Raw genomic sequence first — 19,468 nt, forward strand, 5'->3', positions numbered from 1 at the left:
TAACCTAAGCAGCAAAAGGAGGCGGATATATTTAAAAACAAACAAACAAAAGCTGCTCTGAACTACTTGGAGCCGAGAAGGGTGGTAGCAATAAGAGAGTAAGGCAGCCAAATTGCTTCTGATCACATTTTATTTTAACAGCCCAAACTTTTATCAAGAGAATTGCTGGACCTTGTGGCCTCACATTTCAACCTGAAAGAAAAGGAGTACTTTGGAATAACGTTTGCTGATGACACGTGAGTGTTTTAATGATTTTTACTTGTTTACCTTTCGTGTGGACTACCTGCTTACTAATCATTCACAATCAACACCAAGGGGGGAATGCTCCAAGAATTAGAATATTTCCTGCCTAAAGACTACTTAATACAAGATTTCTCTCCTGGGATTATTGCAAAGGGAGAAGAAAGGGAAAACTGATCACTTTTTTTTTAGATTGATTGATTGATTGATTGATTGATTTATGATAGACAGAGAGAGAGAGAGAAGCAGAGACACAGGAGGAGGGAGAAGCAGGCTCCATGCCGGAGCCGGACGTGGGACTCTATCCCGGGACTCCAGGATCACGCCCTGAGCAAAAGGCAGGCGCTAAACCGCTGAGCCACCCAGGGATCCCCCACTGATCACTTTTAAACATAAATATTTGTCTTAATGTTTTAGAAATCTATTGTAATGAGGTCATCAGTCTTAGTAGCCTATCTGCACATTTTTTGTACCGCAGTTATGTATCAGTGATAGAAATACTAGATTGTCATCCATTTGTGTTTTGAAAAGAAAATTCATATTTTAGGTATTGGTAGCAAAAAGTTTAGAGGCAAATGTATTCTTTAAAAAGAATAGGGGCACCTGGGTGGCTCAGTGGGTGAGCATCTGCCTTTGGCTTAGGGCGTGATCCTGGGGTGCTAGGATCCAGTCCCCCATCGGACTCCCTGCAGGGAGCCTGCTTCTCCCTCTGCCTGTGTCTCTGCCTCTCTCTGTGTCTCTCATGAATAAATAAATTAAATCTTTAAAAATAAAAAATATATTAAAAAATAAAGGCAAATCTGTGGCCCACTTGAAAAATATATTTATAGTTTTAATCCAGAAAGAACTTTTCCACTTCCACCTAGGCCCATTTTGTGTTACCTCTTTACATCTTTTTTTTTTCTTCTGCTTACATTTTTTATGCCAGCTTGGACATTGTATGCGTTTATCAGGGATTTAAATGCTTAGTGAAATGAGACATGTATATAACAGTAAAATCATAAGAATTTAAAACTCCATGTGAAAAAAATGTCTTTGGTCTTACCAGTTCTTTCCTGTGTGTGTGTGTGTGTGTGTGTGTGTGTGTGTGTGTTATGACAGTCCAATTTGCCTACACTATTTGCAGCCTGATAGATTATCAGAGGAATTTTTCCTCTTTGTGGGGATAATATCCAAAGAGTTCTTCCAATATTTAAATTCAAGAAAATGCATTCCAGACACAAAATGCATTGGCTTATTACCCAGCATTCTTTCTGTAACTCTCCCAGTGTAAATGTTTTTTTCAGTTCTTTAACCCCACAGGAAACAATCTCAACAAAGGGTTAATTTTTTTTTTTTTTAACACCTTACTTCTGATTATTTCTAGCTTGAGTGAGCCACAAGCATAGGATTCCCCAGGGGAAATGGCCATGGGCTGGGATATGGGCTGGGCAAAAGGAGGCAGTCACTTGTCAGGAGACAGAAAAACCTGAAAACTTTGATCCCACACCCAGGATGCTTCCTGAATAGGATGTGACAAACCAGGAAAAAAAAAAAAAAGTACACCAGACATCACCCACTTCACTATGAATCACAAAGTTATCAGTTCACCCTACAGGTATTTGAGACCCTGTCTGATCAGTCCTCTGCTGGATGAAATAGGAAATGCAGGCATCCGTTGCCCACGTGCTCTTAGCTGGAAAGACAAGGCTATTTCAAGTAAATCAGTGATGAAACACGCACACACACACACACACACACACACACACACAGGGTTGAAAGTAACTGTGAACGCAACAGTTGCAAACAGTGTAAGTTTTATGCAAACATAAAACCTAAAATACATAATGGCTAAGCTATATGGTTGAACTCTAAGTGCTATAAACACTGTAATTTAGAGAGATCACATAGGATAGAGGCTAAAAACATGAATATCAGAGTTATTTATTCACTAAAAAAATATTTCTTGAGTGCTCCCCAAATGCCAGGTATTGTTCTAGGTCCTAGAGATTTAGCTGTGCAGAACAGAGACAAGGCTCTTGTTTTCATGGAGCTTATGTTGCAGTGGTATGGTGTAGCAGAACAAGCAAATAGATAAACAAGAAATTATTTGAAATGATAAGTGCTTAGAAGAACATGATGAGGAACACGTGGGTGGCTCAGGGGTTGAGCATCTGCCTTCGGCTCAGGTTGTGATCCCAGGATCCGGGATTGAGTCCCACATCGGGCTCCCTGCAGGGAGCCTGCTTCTCCCTCTGCCTGTGTCTCTGTCTCTCTCCCTCTCAGTCTGTGTCTCTCATGAATAAATAAATAAATCTTAAGAAAAAAAAAAGAACATGATGAAGAAAAGCGGGGGGGGGTGCAGTTTTAGATAGGATGGACAAGGAAGGCTTCTAGAAGGTGATGTGTAATAAAAGGGAACAACCAGTTTGGCAAAAGTATAGGGAGGCATTCCAGGCAAAAGCCAGTGCAAAAGCCTTGAAGTGAGACTGAGCTTGGCTTTGGGTTTTTTTTAATTTTGTGTCTTTGAGTAAAAATCCGATGTGACTAGACTATAGAGAGTAAGAAGGAAAGTGGTACATGTTAAGGGTTGAGAGGGAGGCAGAGAGTGGCTATTATAGGATTGTGGAGTGTCTCTGATACACCAGTGTTCTCATCGGTACATTGTGCATAATAATTGTACCTCTGTACAATGAGGACTACGTAAGACACACGTAATAGGGTGCCAGTATTATTTACTGTTAAGTTAGCGTGGGTATAGCACAGATACATGCTAAAAGGAAGCTACACCTTTTAGACAGGCTAAAAGGAAGCTGGACACCAGCAGCGAGTCCAGTGTCCAGAAGGGGGGCTAAAAGAAGGCTAGAGTGGAATTTGCACAAGACGGTAACTACAGATGGACAGAGAAGGGCAGGTAGACTTGAGGTGGAGGGGAGAGGAATGGGAGATGACGTTCCAGGGAAGACTCATATTGTGGCCCAGTGCATGAAGCATGGAGATGAATATGGTGCATGTGTCCACTGGTGAGGAGCCCGGCCTGATGGTGAGGCAAGATATGAGAGGGACAAGATCGTAGGTGAGCCCTGTGTGTCATGTAGATGGGGGAGCATCTAGGTCACAGTAGGATGTCATGCACCGGAATTACATGATTTATGGCTGGTGTTGTAAGTTCCCCAGGCTACAAGGTTCGTGATGGGCTGGAAAGGGGGGTCCTGGCCACGTGGATGGCTTCTGGGAAAACTCTCGGATCAGGTGAGCATAACTAAACAGTGCATAAATCAGTCCTTTAGCTGTAAGACCTTCTCTTCAGATAGAAAAGGAATAATATGAATGACTTCCTTTAATGCCTTGGGCCACCTCTCCCCCTCCTTTGCTCTGGGATTTCTTTCTAAATCCCCTACTGGGAGAAGAATGTCTCAGTCAAACGTCTCCTCGGCTCTCTCATTTGGCGACAGTGGCTGATGGTTATAGTCTTTCCAAGAAGCCTGACTCCAAACTGTCTTTGGTGTACTCCCCTGCAAAGTGACAGCAGAGTCTATTTTTGAATTATGACCAGTTTGGAAGGTGTCTTCTGGCTGTAGCTGTGTTTATTTTCAGAAGAAGTAGGAGCTGGGCTTTGGGAGGGGGGAGGGAAGACTTGGCCATTTCCACCTTTCTGGGGAACAGGTCTGGAAAATTGCTTCTGTCTAAGGGTGTCTCCTTGGAATGTCTTGGTCACAAGCCTAGCTCTTTTTTCTTTGTCTGGTAAATATTTTTGGAAAGTATTTTCTTTCAGCACTCCCTTTCTCCTGCCCCCAGTAAAACCACTGAGTCAGATCCCTCCCAGGATGCTGTCTGAATTGAATTTCCAACTTAGATGCCACATCAGCCGTCTGCCTTTGGTGAACTTCTCCCAACAGAATAAAGCAAAGCTGAAGGGGGCATTTTGTCAATGAAACTGGCTAGCTACTGTCTATGCCCCATGCCACAGGCCAAGAAGAGAAATGGAAAAATAGAATTGTTCAGTTTCATAAGAAAAGTAGTGATGGTGACCAACAAAAATAAATCCATGGTCCTATTGGATGGAAGGGTAGAGTTCCTTGAGATTACACTTGGAAGTACCTCCTGGTGGTCTGCGTGCAGAGGCAGTATTTCACCTCTAGAGGGCAGTCTCGCCCTCCTGAGGCAGCAGCCCTGAAGTTCACCAAAATGATTTCCATCCCCTACAATCCACTCCATTTTTTTTGAATTTCCTTGTTTTGAAAGGCTTTGCTGAATAAGCTTTGTTTACAAAAAAAAAAAAAAAAAAAAAAGATTTCACAATACAATTGTGACTTTTGATCCTTATCCCATTTGATGGGTGTAAGATGATGGGCTTTTTGACTGATACATTCTAGTCCAAAAAAAAAAAAAAAAGCGTGCTTTAGGCTTGACCTGCACAGTTTGATAGAAGTGAATGTGGAGAATCAACTGTCTTTCTGAGATATTGATTAGATCTACTATATTTGCTGATGGAAAAACTTGAGAAAGGCAGGTTATAAGCATTAAGTGTTTTTTTTTTATCTGTCTCAAAGACTATATAAAAGAACACGTTGACTTTATATCTCAGTGATAGAGTTATGGGTAATTTTCAATTTTTTGTTCTTCTAATTTTGTCTTGGTGAGATTATGGATGAGTTTTTTGTTTTATTTTAAGGTTTATTATTATTATTATTATTTTAATAATCTCTGCACCCAATGTGGGGCTCGAACTCACGACTGCAAGATCAAGGACCGGTGCTCTTCCAACTGAGCCAGCTAGGCACCTCTGGATGGATTTTTAGCTTTTTTTTTTTTTTTTAAGATTTTATTTATTTATTCATGAGAGACCAAGAGAGAGAGAGGCAGAGACATAGGCAGAGGGAGAAGTAGGCTCCTTGCATCCCCAGACCTGGGATCATGACCTGAGCCCAAGGCAGATGCTCAACCGCTGAGCCATCCAGGTGTCGCTCTGGGTGGATTTTTTAAATCTAATTTCTAATGTATCCTTTTAAAAATTAATTTTATGGTACAAATACATGAATGTCTTTTTACAAAAAAAAAAATTAGTATTATAATGTAAGCCAATCCCTTTTGATTACCTTCCTACTCCAAATGTTGCAATTAGCTCTGTACCCCTCCAGAACGATAAGAATTTCATCCATGTATAATAGTGTTTCAGCGTGCTTCTTTGGCTAATATAATTGATTGATGCTATATCTGTTATTATAGTACTTGTTTTGTTCATTCTTGGACATTATTCATGCAAGTTCATGTAAATATACATTGTGCTCTTATAATGCCATATCCTTCTTATATAAAAGCGAGAAGAGTGATTCCAAATTAGTCTCATATTCCCAAGAAAACTTTCTTTGTACTATTTTATGGACTTTAAGACACATATTTGAACATGTCTGAAATTGGCATATGTCTTTTAATCAGCAATTCTAAACTGGATGAAATACGGCTGGAGACTCTCTTACCTTCTAGACCCCAATACTGTTTGTTTAAAATATATATAATATATATATATTTATTTATATTATTTAATATATGTATTTTAAACAGTATTTCTAATACTGTTTATAATACAGTATTTACAGTATAATAGTATTTCTAATACTGTAATATAATATATATATTTTAAACAAATAGTATTTCTAAGAACTTTCCCCTTAAATCATTTGTATCAGTTTATGTATCTTTATAATATTCCTCCTAGGAAAGCTAGGGACAGGTATTGGAAGCCTCATCTTATAACTGCAGAAACAAAGACACACTTTTTCCAGTGTTGAGACTAGTAAGGGATAGATTCAGCCAAAAGTTAAAGAAGCTGATTCAACCCTCTAGTCTCCTGTATACAAAATCCTATAGTCCAGGTCTGGGCTCAAATCTTGGCTCTGCCACTTTTTTTTTGCAACCTTATTATAAAATACAGCCTTAATACATAAAAAGTTTCGGCTCAGTTGGCAGAGAGTAGCTGCTATTATTATTGTTGTTACTATTACTCTTATTATTATCTCAATGTGTGTGGAGTCCGTAGTGATAGCTCCTTTTCATCTTCGAAGGCGTGATCCTGGAGACCCGAGATCAAGTCCCACTCGGGCTCCCTGCATGGAGCCTGCTTCTCCCTCTGACTGTGTCTCTGCCTCTCTCTTTCTCTGTGTCTCTCATGAATAAATAAATAAAATCTTTAAAAATAAAAAAGAATAAAATAAAATGGACCAACTGGGGGCACCTGGGTGGCTCAATGGTTGAGCATCTGCCTTTGGCTCAGGTTGTGATCCTAGGGTTCTGGTATGGAGTCCTGCATTGGGCTCTCTGCAGGGAGCCTGCTTCCCCCTCTGCCTATGTCTCTGCTTCTCTCTGTATCTCTCATGAGTAAATAAAAAAAATCTAAAAATAGTAATAGTAAAAATAAAACAGACCAACTGATTGGACACCCTTAAAAAGGTCCTGAAAACAATCCCAAGTCATAGCATCATCAATCCTTTGGATCCCTCAGAGGTCAAAATTTAAGGAGAACTGCTTATAGTCATGAATTTGCTGGGGCTCTTGAATAAATAAACAAATACATGCTCAAATATTAGGAAGTCCATAATATATGGTATAGAAACAGCACTCAGAGAATAGTGATCCTGTACTTTTTAGAAAGCTGTACTATTGTTATCTGTGTCTGTCTAATTTCATAAAACCAGGGGTTTCTCCCTTCTTGACTATGTAAAATATTTCAGATATCATATTTTCAAAGAATTTAAAGATGAAGATGTTAAGTTTCACCTAGTTTTTTTTTTTTTTTACCTCCAGAGGCACCCAGTGTTCTCACTTTCTTGTTTATCCTCTCAGAGATATTTTATTTATGTGTGGGTGTATATTTTTAAATTTTAATATACTGTACTCACTGTTAGGCACCTTGCTTTTCCATTTAACATCATGTCTTAGAAGTTGTTCAAAACAAGTTTGTAAAGATACCCTCCATCTTTTGTATGGCCGGCCGCCTTGTATTTTATTGCTCAGTTTAAATTAATTTTTTAAACAACACCATGTTGGACATTTATAGGTAGTTTTGAGCCTTTTTGCTATTAACAACCAATGCTACAGTATGGGACTTTATACATAGGCCATTTTTTGCATGTCAAGTTTACCTTGGTAAATTTTTGGAAGTGGACAGTCTGCTTTAGAGGCAGATGCTTTTATAACTTTGGTAGTAATTGTTAAATTGGCCTCATTACTAGTTGTAACAGGGTATATGCCTACCATTCATGTATGACAGTAACTGTTTCGCCACAGCCTTGCCAACACTGTGTGTTATTGAACCTTGCCATGACCTTCTGTTTAATCCTTTTTCTTTGCTTTGCCCTCATAGAGGTCACCAAAACTGGCTACAGTTAGATCACCGAGTTCTTGACCATGATCTGCCCAAGAAACCAGGTGCCACCATTTTGCACTTTGCTGTAAGGTATGTATCCATAGAAACATCCAGCATTCCCACCTCCCTTTAAAAAAAATTCTGGTGATCAGATAGAGAATAAAAAAAGAACAGACCTATCAAAACATTATTACGTGAAAAAGATTCTCTACTGTCTTAGTCTGGAGACTAAGTTGCTATAGATACTGTGTAGAACTGTTTTCTTTGAAGATGAAGGATAGAACCATCTTCCTTTATTCCTCAAAGTCCTTGGATCAATTTAAAGCTGAAAAGCATAGGTAGTTTGTTTTAATACATAAGGCTGTTTTCAACTCAGTATACTTTTAGGATTTTTATAATTTGAAATATGGCAAACATTTACTGTTACATGTTATGTATGAAGGTTTCCTAGAGACTGTGGCAAGAACTGAATTTTATACAATTTCACGCCTTAGCTTGAATTGAAGATAAAATGCAAACAAACGCTCATGGAAAGAATTATCTTAACAGTGCAGAAATCTGAATTCAGCTTGCAGGCAGAGCAATTGCTGAGAAGGATGTAAGGAGTCCTTGACTTGTTCTCTGGCTCTGCTTGGGCAAGTCACTTACCCATACCTGTAGGCCTCCGTACATATTTTCTCCAGAAATGGATGCGTTCAACTCAATCAGTGATTTCTTAAAGCCAGTCCAAGATGGGAATAGTTTTCCACATGAAATATTCACACTGCAAAATAAATAAAATGTTATAAAAAGTGACCTTGTGTCCCTGTAGCTAGCTTAAGAAATAAAACATGACCAATTTTGCTGAAAGCCCCTTTCTGTGCACTAGCAGCTCTCCTTGCTACCTGAATTTGATGATAAATTTCATGATAAGTTATTTTCCTTGTCTGAAGCCAAATATGATAAAATAAGCTAAGGTAGTAGATTTCCCAGGAATCTAAATAAGTTTTCATCAAGCTAGATCAACCTAAAGAATGTTTCTGTATTCTGAGCTTGTGTTGTCTTTGGATATTGAAATATGCTTTGTGTGAGGTTCCTGGCTAGCTCAGCAGGTACAAAATGCAACTCTTGATCCCTGGGTTATAAGTTCAAGACCCATGTTGGGAAGTCTAGTTCAGAGGCAGATGCTTTTATAATTTTGATAGCTTACTTAAAAAGAGGAAGGAAGGAAGGAAGGAAGGAAGGAAGGAAGGAAGGAAGGAAGGAAGGAAGGAAGGAAGGAAAGAAGGAGGAGCAAGCTTTGTTTTATCACATAGTAGTAGAAGCTTCTTGTTTTTCTTTTTTGGAATTTTTTTACTGTGATTAACTGGCAAAATCATGTTGATTTACACATTTTTTTAAACTTCAGTCTGCTCCATGAAATCCAAAAGTATGGAGTAAGAGATCCTACCCTTTTTTTAAGCATCTTTTTTATATGAATTGTGATTCTCAATAACTGCTCCTCACTCAGGAAATAAAGTATTGACAATCCTCAATTTTTTTTTTCTTTTTGCTCTGATAGCTTGCTTAGAATTTCTTTCATACCACTAGAAAACATGTTTTTGAAACCCAGGAAGGATGTAGCATAAATGGTGATTTGTCCAGGAGCATAGCTGATATGGAGAAATGTGTGGAAATTCTAAAGAAAAACAGGAGTTTTCCTGGAAAGAGTATGATGTAAGTTCTTGTGTTTATAGAAAGGGGAGAAAAAGGCAAACGCAAACTAACAACCAGTAGGAAAAAGTGTGTATTAGTAACTAAGCAGGGATCATTTTAATCTTAGAAATTTTAATCTTGTGTGTGAATAAAAAGGCTCAACATATATCAATGTTCTTTTCACAAAAAATTATATTTTCACTGTAAACATTTCATATTATATAAACTTACTTTCCTCCAGCCTTCCTCCCTCCCTTCCATCCCCCAACACCTTCCCTTCTTACAGAAAAATAAGAATGACACATTGCTTGGTGACTTACTTTGTTTTTATCCTGGAGATTTCTCCTTGTGTATATTTTTTTTAAAAATCCACTTTATTTATTCACACTTTCATAATTTAGAGGTCTGGTTTACTATGAAGCATTTAGGCTGTTTCCAATTATGTATATTTTAATGTAGGCTGTGGTTAAGATCCTTGCATTTTTGTCTTTGCACTCACGTGCAGTATTTATGCAGCTTAGTAACTAGTCAGCAAAATCCTCTGTCTTTGGAGAATTTAACAGATACCATTTATTTAGTTCTCTGATTGTGAACTTGTTCTCTGACACCTGATATCTAGTCTAGTTTTGGTCTCAAAATACCAGGGAAGAAAACCCTGTCTTCCCTTCTATTCAGTCATTCATAAGGCAGCCCTATCTTCTGGAAGCAGCTTCCTGAGATGCCCAAGTAGCCTGCTACTTGTTCCATGAGTTTCAGCACTTACTTGAGTGTTATCTCGAGAGCGTCCCGTAATCACATGGCATGACTTTCCCTTAACTTCTTGTATGTTTAAAACCCTTATCGAGCTCTTAATTATTCACTTAATTTTTCTTCCCAACAGTATAGTGAGATCATAATAGCCTTTGTTATTATTCCAATTAAGTACTTGTTGTTAACTCCAACTTAATTAAAGAGATGATAAAGCAAAACCACACAAAGAATTAAGTGAACTGATGGAGGTCACTCAGTGGAATGTCATTCTTTGGAGGCCTTATGAAAGAAGGGGGTTATAGCCCCTGTGAAGTCTGGTGTCTCTCAGAGGGCTTCCAGCCTCTTCTTTTGAGAGAAAAGAACCATTGGTGAGACTTACATCCCAATAGATAACACCAACAACCCTTGAAGTTACCTGTGTTGGCTATATTTTTAGTCATTGAAGAGTAGAACCAAAGATAGCTTTAAAAAAAAATTTATTTATTTATTTGAGAGAGATTGTGTGTGAGAGAAAGCGTGACAGGGGAGAGGGAGGCAGAGGGAGAGGGAGAGGGAGACTGCCCACTGAGCAGGGAGCCTGATGTGGGGTTCAATCCCAAGACCCTGGGATCATGATGTAAGCTGAAGGCAGATGCTTAACTGAGCTACCCAGAAGCACACACCCCCTTTCAAAGTTTTTTTTAAAGATAGCTTTTGATTCCTTTTGGATATTGGTTAATACAGGAGCCTCTAGAAATGTTCAGGACCTCTTTTTCTTTTTTTTTTAAGTATAGTGGACACACCATGTTACATTAGTTGCAAATATACAACATAGTGATTTGAGGACCCTGTACATTATCTTGTACTCACCACAACTGTAGCTACCCTCTGTCACCATAAAATGCTATAACCATTGACTATATGTCTATGTTGTACCTTTCATCCCTGTGACTTACCCATTCCAACTGAAAGCAGTCACCAAGGTACAGTCACAAAGTAGTTAATGCACAATGACAAAAGATTCCCTACAGTGGTAGCACATTACAGGGATGTGCATCATGGCTATTTTCATTGCAAAAGGTTAAAAATATCCAAATGCCAACAATGAAGATTAGGTTCAGTAAGTTATGGTGTTCTTACAGTGAACAATTGGTCACTTTAATAAAAGAGATTAGATTTTTTTTTTTCTTTTAGTATGTTGCATTTCAGTGTTTCCTCACAGGGAGAGGGGGTGCATATCTAAATCATCCTAGGAATTTTCAAACTATACAATCATAACCTTCCAAACCCCAAATCCCCCACATTCCTGGCGCCCGGAGTCTGATACAATGCACTAGAGATGGTAAATGCAATCTTGTTGAAGTTGGCTGTGACAAATAAACAGACATCAGGATAGAAAGTGATCTTGCAAAATGCTATAAAAATATAAGAAAATATCAATTTTTTTCAAGTTGTAGTGTTTATGAAAAAGAAAAAAAACATATAGTTTTGCTTTCAAGTTTTCTCTCTACTGATATGTACATTAACCCTGTGGCAGGCACTGGGCTAAATATTTGATGCCCATTGTCTCACTGAGTCCTGAGCTAAACGCCGGGGTGCAGATCTGGGTGGGGGGATGACTCTCTCTTGGTTAATTCCTCCCAGGGTGCAGGGAGCAGCTCAGAAACACACACCACTTCTGCATGGAAGAAAGAAAACACTAAAGGTGAAGGGCACTTAGTGTTCCCTTTATGAACTTCAGGATTAAACCTTTGTCTTTTCTTCAGTTACAAAAGCTCAGTGATACATGCTAAATATGCTTGTGACACCTGAGTGGATAGATGCCCCATAATTTATTTAAGCACCATAATTCATTGAACCAATTCTCCATTTCCATGTGAGTCCAAACTCCCCCAGGTTGCTGGGGGGACTTCTCCAGGCCGGGGGGGTTGTTATTTGCTGCTGTAAATTATCTTCTGCAAACACATGAGCCTCTTTGGTAATGCAGCCCAGATGTGAGCATTGGAAAAGCTTGATAGTGAGTGAACACGCAAGCATTTAAATCAGAGAGCAGGGCCTTGGCGTGACCTCATTGGAAAAGCTCCCATTCCCCGGGGGGAGGGCAGGCGGAGGTGGCTCAGGCTGGTACCACCCAGCTCCACACAAAGCAGCATTCTCGGGGTCTTTTACTCCCTTATTCTTCTAACTACTTTTTGCTTCCCACTCCCCCATCCATTCTGGTCTTCCCTCTCCTGCCCCTTTTCCTCCTCCTTTTTCCAGATCCTCTCTGCTATGCCCGAGGCCTAGTGGTCCCTAGGTAAGGGACCACTCAGAGTTCCCCCTAAAGCATTGTCTGTGACACTCAGGGCTGAGAACTCCCTGCATTACTTGGAGAGTTCTATAGAAATATGGAGGGTGGAAGGAAACTGCTACCTTTCTGCCAAAGTTGCTGCACACATGGAGCCTTTGATGAACTTTGAAAGTGCTCTAGCACCCTCTGGCCTGGGCCTGGAACACTCAGCCTTTAAAAAGAGTTAAGGAAGTATCATGACTGTAATCTGTGGATCCCCATCATTCCACCTGATTTTTTTTTTTTTTTAAGAAAGCCAAAATATATGGAATACAACACAACAGGTAAAAACAAACAAAGACTCTGGTGAAAAAAGAGATTTGTTAATGCAGAAAGATGCCCCCAGTATTCAAGCAGACCACAAAACAACACGTGCAAGATGACTGCACTTATGTAAAACACATGAGTAGGGAAAAAGTTTAAAAGTTAACAGTAGTTAAATCTCTGGGTAGGATGATTCCGGGAATGATTTGTTTTTGTCTTTTTGTTAATCTCTCTACATGTATTTTCCTACAATGAACACAATACTTAAGCATTTTTTTTTAATGCAAGCATTAGGATTGATTAAAAAAAAGAGAGAGAGAAGTTAGAATGTTTGTGAGTGGCTAACTATGAGTTATTTTAAAATTACCAAAGAGTAGGTAACTTACACAATAAGTAGAGGACCAGAAAGTTTATCTCTTCGAGGAGGAATGTGATCAGAAGCCCAGAGGAATAACTGATTCCTCCTACCTTGGGCAGAGGCTCTTTGAGGCAGATATGTGAGGTCAGCTGGAGCTCTGGGCCACCCACCACACTCCTATCTGAGTGGGTGATATTCCAGAACCTAGAGAATGTGACCGTTGGTTGCCTTAATGTTGACTGTGACCTCCTAAGTGGCATAACCCATTCTTGAACTTCCAGGCCCTTGGCTAGAGGCCTCCATATGGGAGCATCCAACATCCTAATTCATATGAAAGCTCTGGAAAGACACAGAATCCTTTAAAACTCGTGGTCAATCTTGATTCCAGTTTCTTACAGGATTATATTTCTTAGTGTGCTTTCTGATCAAATATCAGACATTGTTTGTGGGAACCGGTTCATTCTCCTCCGTAATCTGTCCTTGGGGTGACATCTAAAGGGTAGAAGCAAAGAATGAGTAATGTGATGAGCGCAAAAAACTGTAGGGTGCAGAAGTTAAAGCTTGGCATTTAGCACAGTTTTTTAATAGTGGCACTACTGACATTTGGAGCAGATAATTTTTCGTCATGAGAAGCTATGCTGGGGTGTGGTTGCAGAACTTCAAGCTTTGGCTGCCCAGATGCCAGTACACCCTCCAAGCTGGGGTGATCAAAAACCATCTTCAACATTGCCAAATGTGCCACACTCCGCCCACTGAAAACCAGTACATAGCATCGCTCCTCGATTCGAATCCCAGCTCTTCCATTTATTAGCTCTGTGGTTTTTGGCACCCTCTGTGGGCCTATTTTCCTCACGTAAAATGGACCTTGTTGTTGGAGGATTCGGCCTATAAAGACGTATAATGTAAATGTTAACAATCTTTGTGATATAAATGACAGAGTCTGCCTTAATCACGTGTTGAATGGGAAAAAAAATTCCATAATGTAAAATATGGTCTTTGAATGTGGAAGGAAAAAAAAAACTCTATAACGTGATATATGGTCTTCAAATGTGGAAGGTTTGAGACAGTCTGGCTTCAATCAGACCCGTTCACTTTTGCCCTGGGTGGAAGATCTCATCATTTGTCTCTGTCATTCATGGTGCCTAACCATCCCCACCCCACCTTTCTTCCCCCTCTTGCCTCCTCCTCAAAACCTGTGTCCCTACTTTGCTCATGGAGGACAAGAGCAGGCTCTTTTGCAATTGCAAAGGGAAGAATCAACACTTGGATACTTCTTGTTGCCTGAGGCAGAAGACTTCCTCCCCTTTTGGACAGGTCAAAGGAAGGCCCTTACCCTCCTGGGCCTCCAACCCTTCCCTGGGGAACTCAGAAAGAGCAGCACCATGGCAGTGGAGCAGCAGGGCAGGTTCCTACAGGCTTACCTGGAGGGCCCTCACCCATTCTCCTGGAGATGCCTGGAAATTCCGAAGTGAGGGAGCGTCTTTCTGGCAAGGGAGCACATTGTGGAAGCAAATAGTGTGTTCCTTGGTGAGTTCTCCCAGACTGCACCACTCCCAGAGATGAAAGGAGCATCTGGGATTCCCACAAGCCCTGCATAATAGCTTGGAGAAAGTGCAGTACACTTCAATTACGCAGCCGTCTTCAGCGTGCATTTTAACATGAGACTATGATGTTGCAGGGTCATTACAAGCAATAAGCAGAGATCTCCCTGCTCAGAATGGGGATTGGGATCTGATAGGAATCTCCTTGAGCCCGCAGCTATAGTGAGTGCCAGAAATTACCCACAATGACTGACCAACACCCAGAAGGAGGCCCTCACTGGCTGCCAGTCACAAGCTCAGCATTGTTCGCAATGCAAAGTCAAGGAGCGATTCTTGCTTGAGTCACCGTCTTTGAGGATATCACTGAGACATAAGAAAGGCCTGGAAAATGAAATGTGCTCAGTTGCAAAGAACAAGTTGTAACTGGTCAGAAGGGTTTTTGTTTCACAGCATTTTCCCATTCTGGGCCAAAATGGACACTTGCGGAGCATTTTGTATCCTTGGAAGAACTTAGGAAAGACTCCTGCTAAAGTTTTCAAAAGTTTTGCAGTTCAGTCATTGCCTTTTATTATTTATGTCTCACCAGTAGGAGAAGAAGAAGAAGAAGAAGAAGAACATAGTAATAACACCACTCATTGGCTGCTAAACGACATGCCACCCATGCACTATGCTGAACACATTTAAAATATCTTGCCTCTCTGGGATGTGGGGCAGATGAAGAGGGGGAGCACTGAGAAGCCCAACAGCCAGCTCAGGGCCCCAGGACAAGACTCAAACTAGTTTCTCCCCAACTTCATGGTGTTGATCTTTGGTGACAATGAATAAATGCCCCAAGAAGAAAATGTCGGTCACCTACATGTAAGTGAGTGTCGAAGGACGGCCCATTCCAAACAACTCCCAGGTTCAGCTTTTTGACACACACACATTGTCATCAGGCCAACATGCCCACCTCCTCCCCAAGCCATCTTTGTCACATGACTCAAGTGTCATGTTTTGTTAGCGTCGCTAAATGGTTAGGTGAACACCTGTCCCATCAAGAAAGGACAAAGACAGCTAATGGGAAGAGCACACAGATTAGAGATGAAACCTCTTGGAGCAAATTCTCTCCTCAAGAAGTTGTACTGATGAAGCTGTAGGAGGTTTGTCTCTGAAACATATTCCTACCTAGTCATAGAGCCTGAACTCATTTCAAGGCTGAAAACTGAGCTGTGGGCTTCAACTTCACAAAATCTTGGTGAAATCATTCACAGTAAGTGTGCAGAAAGGAAACAGTATCCTTGTGCCAAGAAGGGGCTGAAACAAAAGGTCTTTATTTTAGGAGTCTGAGAGAGTTCATTTTATTTCACAAGAAGCCCTAGATTTTGCTTTCACTTATGATACATGTTGATAGGTGTGCGCCTGGGGAGCCATTCTCCCAAAGGATGATATGCACTTTTCATACACTCCATAAATATGAAGTCATTACAATGGTCCCCTTGAGGGAGAGATAGGATTCTGGATTGAGAGAGCAGGTAATCAGATGCCTGGGAAGAAAGGGAGAAGGCAACAGGGCAGGTCGCCAGAAAGTAGTGGGAAACAAGATAGGGACCTGTTTACTGGAACTAAGGTAGAGTCAGGGTCTTGGGCTTCAGAAACAAGGTGAGCCCAGTTTCTGATACAAAGCTACCTGTTCAGAGTTGGACAAGCCACAGGCTGATTTGGTGCCGAGCCACCCAGCTCCCCGCATGTCGGGTTTCTGAAATTCTCGAGGATTAGCAAGAGGACTGGTCTGGCTAATATACCCTCTCCCTAGAATAGCTTTCCTTCCTTCCCTACCTGGTGAACTCATGCATTCTTTAAAACTCAGCTCAATTGTCCAAGGGGACAGACATTTCGTGTCCGTGACACTCAGTGCTACGGATTCCAGCTTGGCAGCCTTCTCCCTCTTGTTTCATAAGCTGAGCTCATTGCACCCCTCCCTCTTGGCCACATGGCATTGTGTGCATGTTACATTTCATCACGATCATTATTATAGGAAAGCATTCTATCACATTGGTTTGGAATATGAACTTTGAGGCCTTAGTTCGAATCATGGTTCCAACCACTTCCTACCTGTATGGCTTGGAGAAGATGACTTGACATCTCCATCTCTCTATTTCCTCATCTGTAAAATGGGTTCATAATTCACTACCTGTGGCATCTGGTTATGCTGAAGATCAAATGAAATGATTGTTGAGAACGAAATGAGACAATGCATGGAAAGCACTCAGCGCCTGGCTAACCATAAGCAGGAGCTCAGGAGATTGTAGCTGGCAGACTATTGCTGCTCTTTTCAGGCTGCCAGCCAGAAACCTGCTCCTGTTACCTCAGTTGACAGGGATAAAAGCACTTGTAGAAGCAAAGAAAGCAGACAAATGCCGCCACCACCACCACCTAGTTAACTAGAAGGTCCTTCAGGATGCAGCCATTGAGTTAGCTGGCCTGGAAGGAAGAGTACTCAACCCAGAGAGACTCCTTATATGGGCTAAGGAGTGGACAAAGCACGTATGACCCCTCGGAGGGAGTGAGACACAGTCGAGGCAGATGGAGGCCCTAAACAGAAGCCACCAGTAGGAAGAAGAAGGGCAAGCCAGCAGTAGGAGCTGGCAGGGCAGAAGCCAGCAAGTCACTGCACTGAGGACCACAAAGCAAGGACGCCCCTGGGCCAGCTGCCACTGCTACTGGAGGGTTTGGGATCCGAGACACAAGCTGGAGCTGCTTCCCCTGGGCCACACAGCATTATATTCCAGAGAATGGGTTTTTATTAACAGCTTAATATTTAGTGAGTGCTTTCCATATACTATCTCCTTTCATCCTTTCACGATCCCCCCAAACCTTGAGATAAGTGCAGTCATGACACTCATTTTAGAAGAGGCACAAAGCCGATGAACTTGCCCAAGGCCACACAGCTAATATGTGATGGAGGAGGGGACTCCCTATCTCCATCTTTCTGATTCTAAAGCCTGTTCCCCACCAGCCCCACATTTCCCTCCCTGTATGAGTCCTTTACTTTCCTTTGTCACAAAGTAGATGTCATCATCATCATCGATCTTCATGAATCTCACTTCTGAAATAAACCCTTGTAAGGAAATATATAGAGGACTCAATCTCTTTCTGGAACTCCCCTTGATGATTCAACATTAGAGGTGGAATTCTTCAAATGGCTTTGCCATCTCTGTGATAAAATTATCCGCAGCCCTTTTCAGTTTCTTTTGTTTATCCAACTTTATGTCGTCGTTGGGGGGGAAGGGAGAACAAACGCCCAACGCCTGTCATAATGGTGCAGAGCTAAGGTCAGGCTCCCCAGCCACATGAGCCCTGGTTGATCTTAACTCTCACCAATCAGAGAGCAGGTTTCTCTTCCAGGACCTGAGCTGAGCTGTGTGCTGTCTTGGGACATTAGGTCTCTTCATGCATTATTCATCAAGGAAGGCTCTAACACTTAAGAAAAACTTCTGTGCGTGGGCTGGCCCACTCACCCACCCAGAGCCCAGTGTTCACAGGCCAGCCTCATCATTACAGGGGTTCAAAAACAGACAGTTGTGAAGGACTCTCCTCCCCTCCTTACATGGAGCTGTCAGAACTCTCCTTAGAGCAGGAACCTGCCATCGGTGGCCTCACAAACAGAAAGAGCAAAAGCCCAGAAAAGGAAGTGGAGGGAGGGAGGCCTCGAATACTCTGATTTACATGAAAAAAGTCCAAGGTTAAGTGCTCCTAAGGGCTTGGCTTCAAGCCAAGAGAAAACCCTGGCTTGGAAGGATGCCAGGGAAGGAGCAGTGTGCGATTGAAATTTGCCTGGTAGAGGGGGGCAAGGTGGGCTTGGGGACCTCACAACCCACTTCAAGTTGGAAAACCAGAGCAGACCTCAGGGTTCCATTATGTAGTTCTTACTCAGGCGACTTCTACTTTCAACCCTCAAAGCTGTCCCAGGTATAACGAGCTCCCAGAACATGTGTCAAAGAATGATCAACACAGATAAAGCTGGGTTTGCAGTTGGGTACCATTTTGGATTTCTGTTGAATTCACCATCCAACACACAAATACTGTCTGTTAAGAGATTTTATCTGCATATACGCCTACGTTCATAGGCACATATATGTACATACCTGTAGACATACCTATGTGTTATCTATTTGTTATAAAAGGCAAAAAAAAGCACAACCATTTCCTAGTTCCTCAAAATCCCCTCTGCTTTGGGGGACGCTAGATGAGGACATGACATCATGCTGAGTGAGGGAAAGAAATCCGAAGAAACAAACTTCTTATTGTTTTTCAGGTTTTACATTGAGAGCATATCGTTTTTAAAGGATAAAACCACCGTGGAGCTGTTTTTCCTGAATGCAAAGTCCTGTGTACACAAGGTAATGTACCCCATTTGTTATGTTCAGTGAATGATTCCAGAATAGAGAAATGGTGTTGCCTATATTTTCATGTTCAAAGAAAATAGCCATAATCTTTTCTACTGATATTTCCTACCCTGCCATTAAAAAAAAAATTAAAATTTACACAAAAGGCAGCTCTTCTCAAATTCTGACTGTGAAAGACAGCCATCTGCAGGGGACTCATGCTCAGAGACAATTACCACTACCTTAAATGCCCCTAATACTCCACACAGAATAATCCAGAAAGACACAAAGATGGATCCATCAGATTGTGATTGAAACCTCAGAAAAGTCATGCTGGAAATTTTGCATACTCTATTAAATAAGATTTCCATAATTCAAAACCAGTCTTATTTAGGGGTCTCTGCTCCCATGTGTTTTAAAGCCATGTCTCAGTTATCTGTGGTGAGGGACTAGTTTTTTGTTTTATTGTTTTTTATTTGTATCCAATCTATGAAGGACACGTTGCTTTTGTAAAATTCAGTTAACATGAATTGCCAGAAAAATGATCCCATGCCTGGGTGTCAAATTGCTATAAAGCATTCTCAATTTTGATCTTACCTCCTTGCAGACAATGATTGCTTTCAA

The 19,468-nt window shown here is 41.1% G+C and overlaps 1 protein-coding gene across 3 annotated transcripts in view; it reads left to right on the forward strand.

Annotated features, from left to right (window-relative positions):
* FRMD4B (FERM domain containing 4B) overlaps positions 1–19,468 on the forward strand; it is a 323,770-nt gene that overhangs the window by 200,833 nt on the left and 103,469 nt on the right. For all 3 annotated transcript variants that reach the window (XM_055343545.1, XM_055343543.1, XM_055343544.1), the window contains 3 exons: positions 142–236; positions 7,583–7,675; positions 18,775–18,859. In XM_055343545.1, the coding sequence (XP_055199520.1) occupies positions 142–236; positions 7,583–7,675; positions 18,775–18,859 (273 nt within the window). The remainder of the gene's footprint in view (positions 1–141; positions 237–7,582; positions 7,676–18,774; positions 18,860–19,468) is intronic.

The sequence above is a fragment of the Nyctereutes procyonoides genome, unplaced genomic scaffold (genome assembly GCF_905146905.1).
Source record: "Nyctereutes procyonoides isolate TBG_1078 unplaced genomic scaffold, NYPRO_anot_genome, whole genome shotgun sequence".
Classification (NCBI taxonomy): domain Eukaryota; kingdom Metazoa; phylum Chordata; class Mammalia; order Carnivora; family Canidae; genus Nyctereutes; species Nyctereutes procyonoides.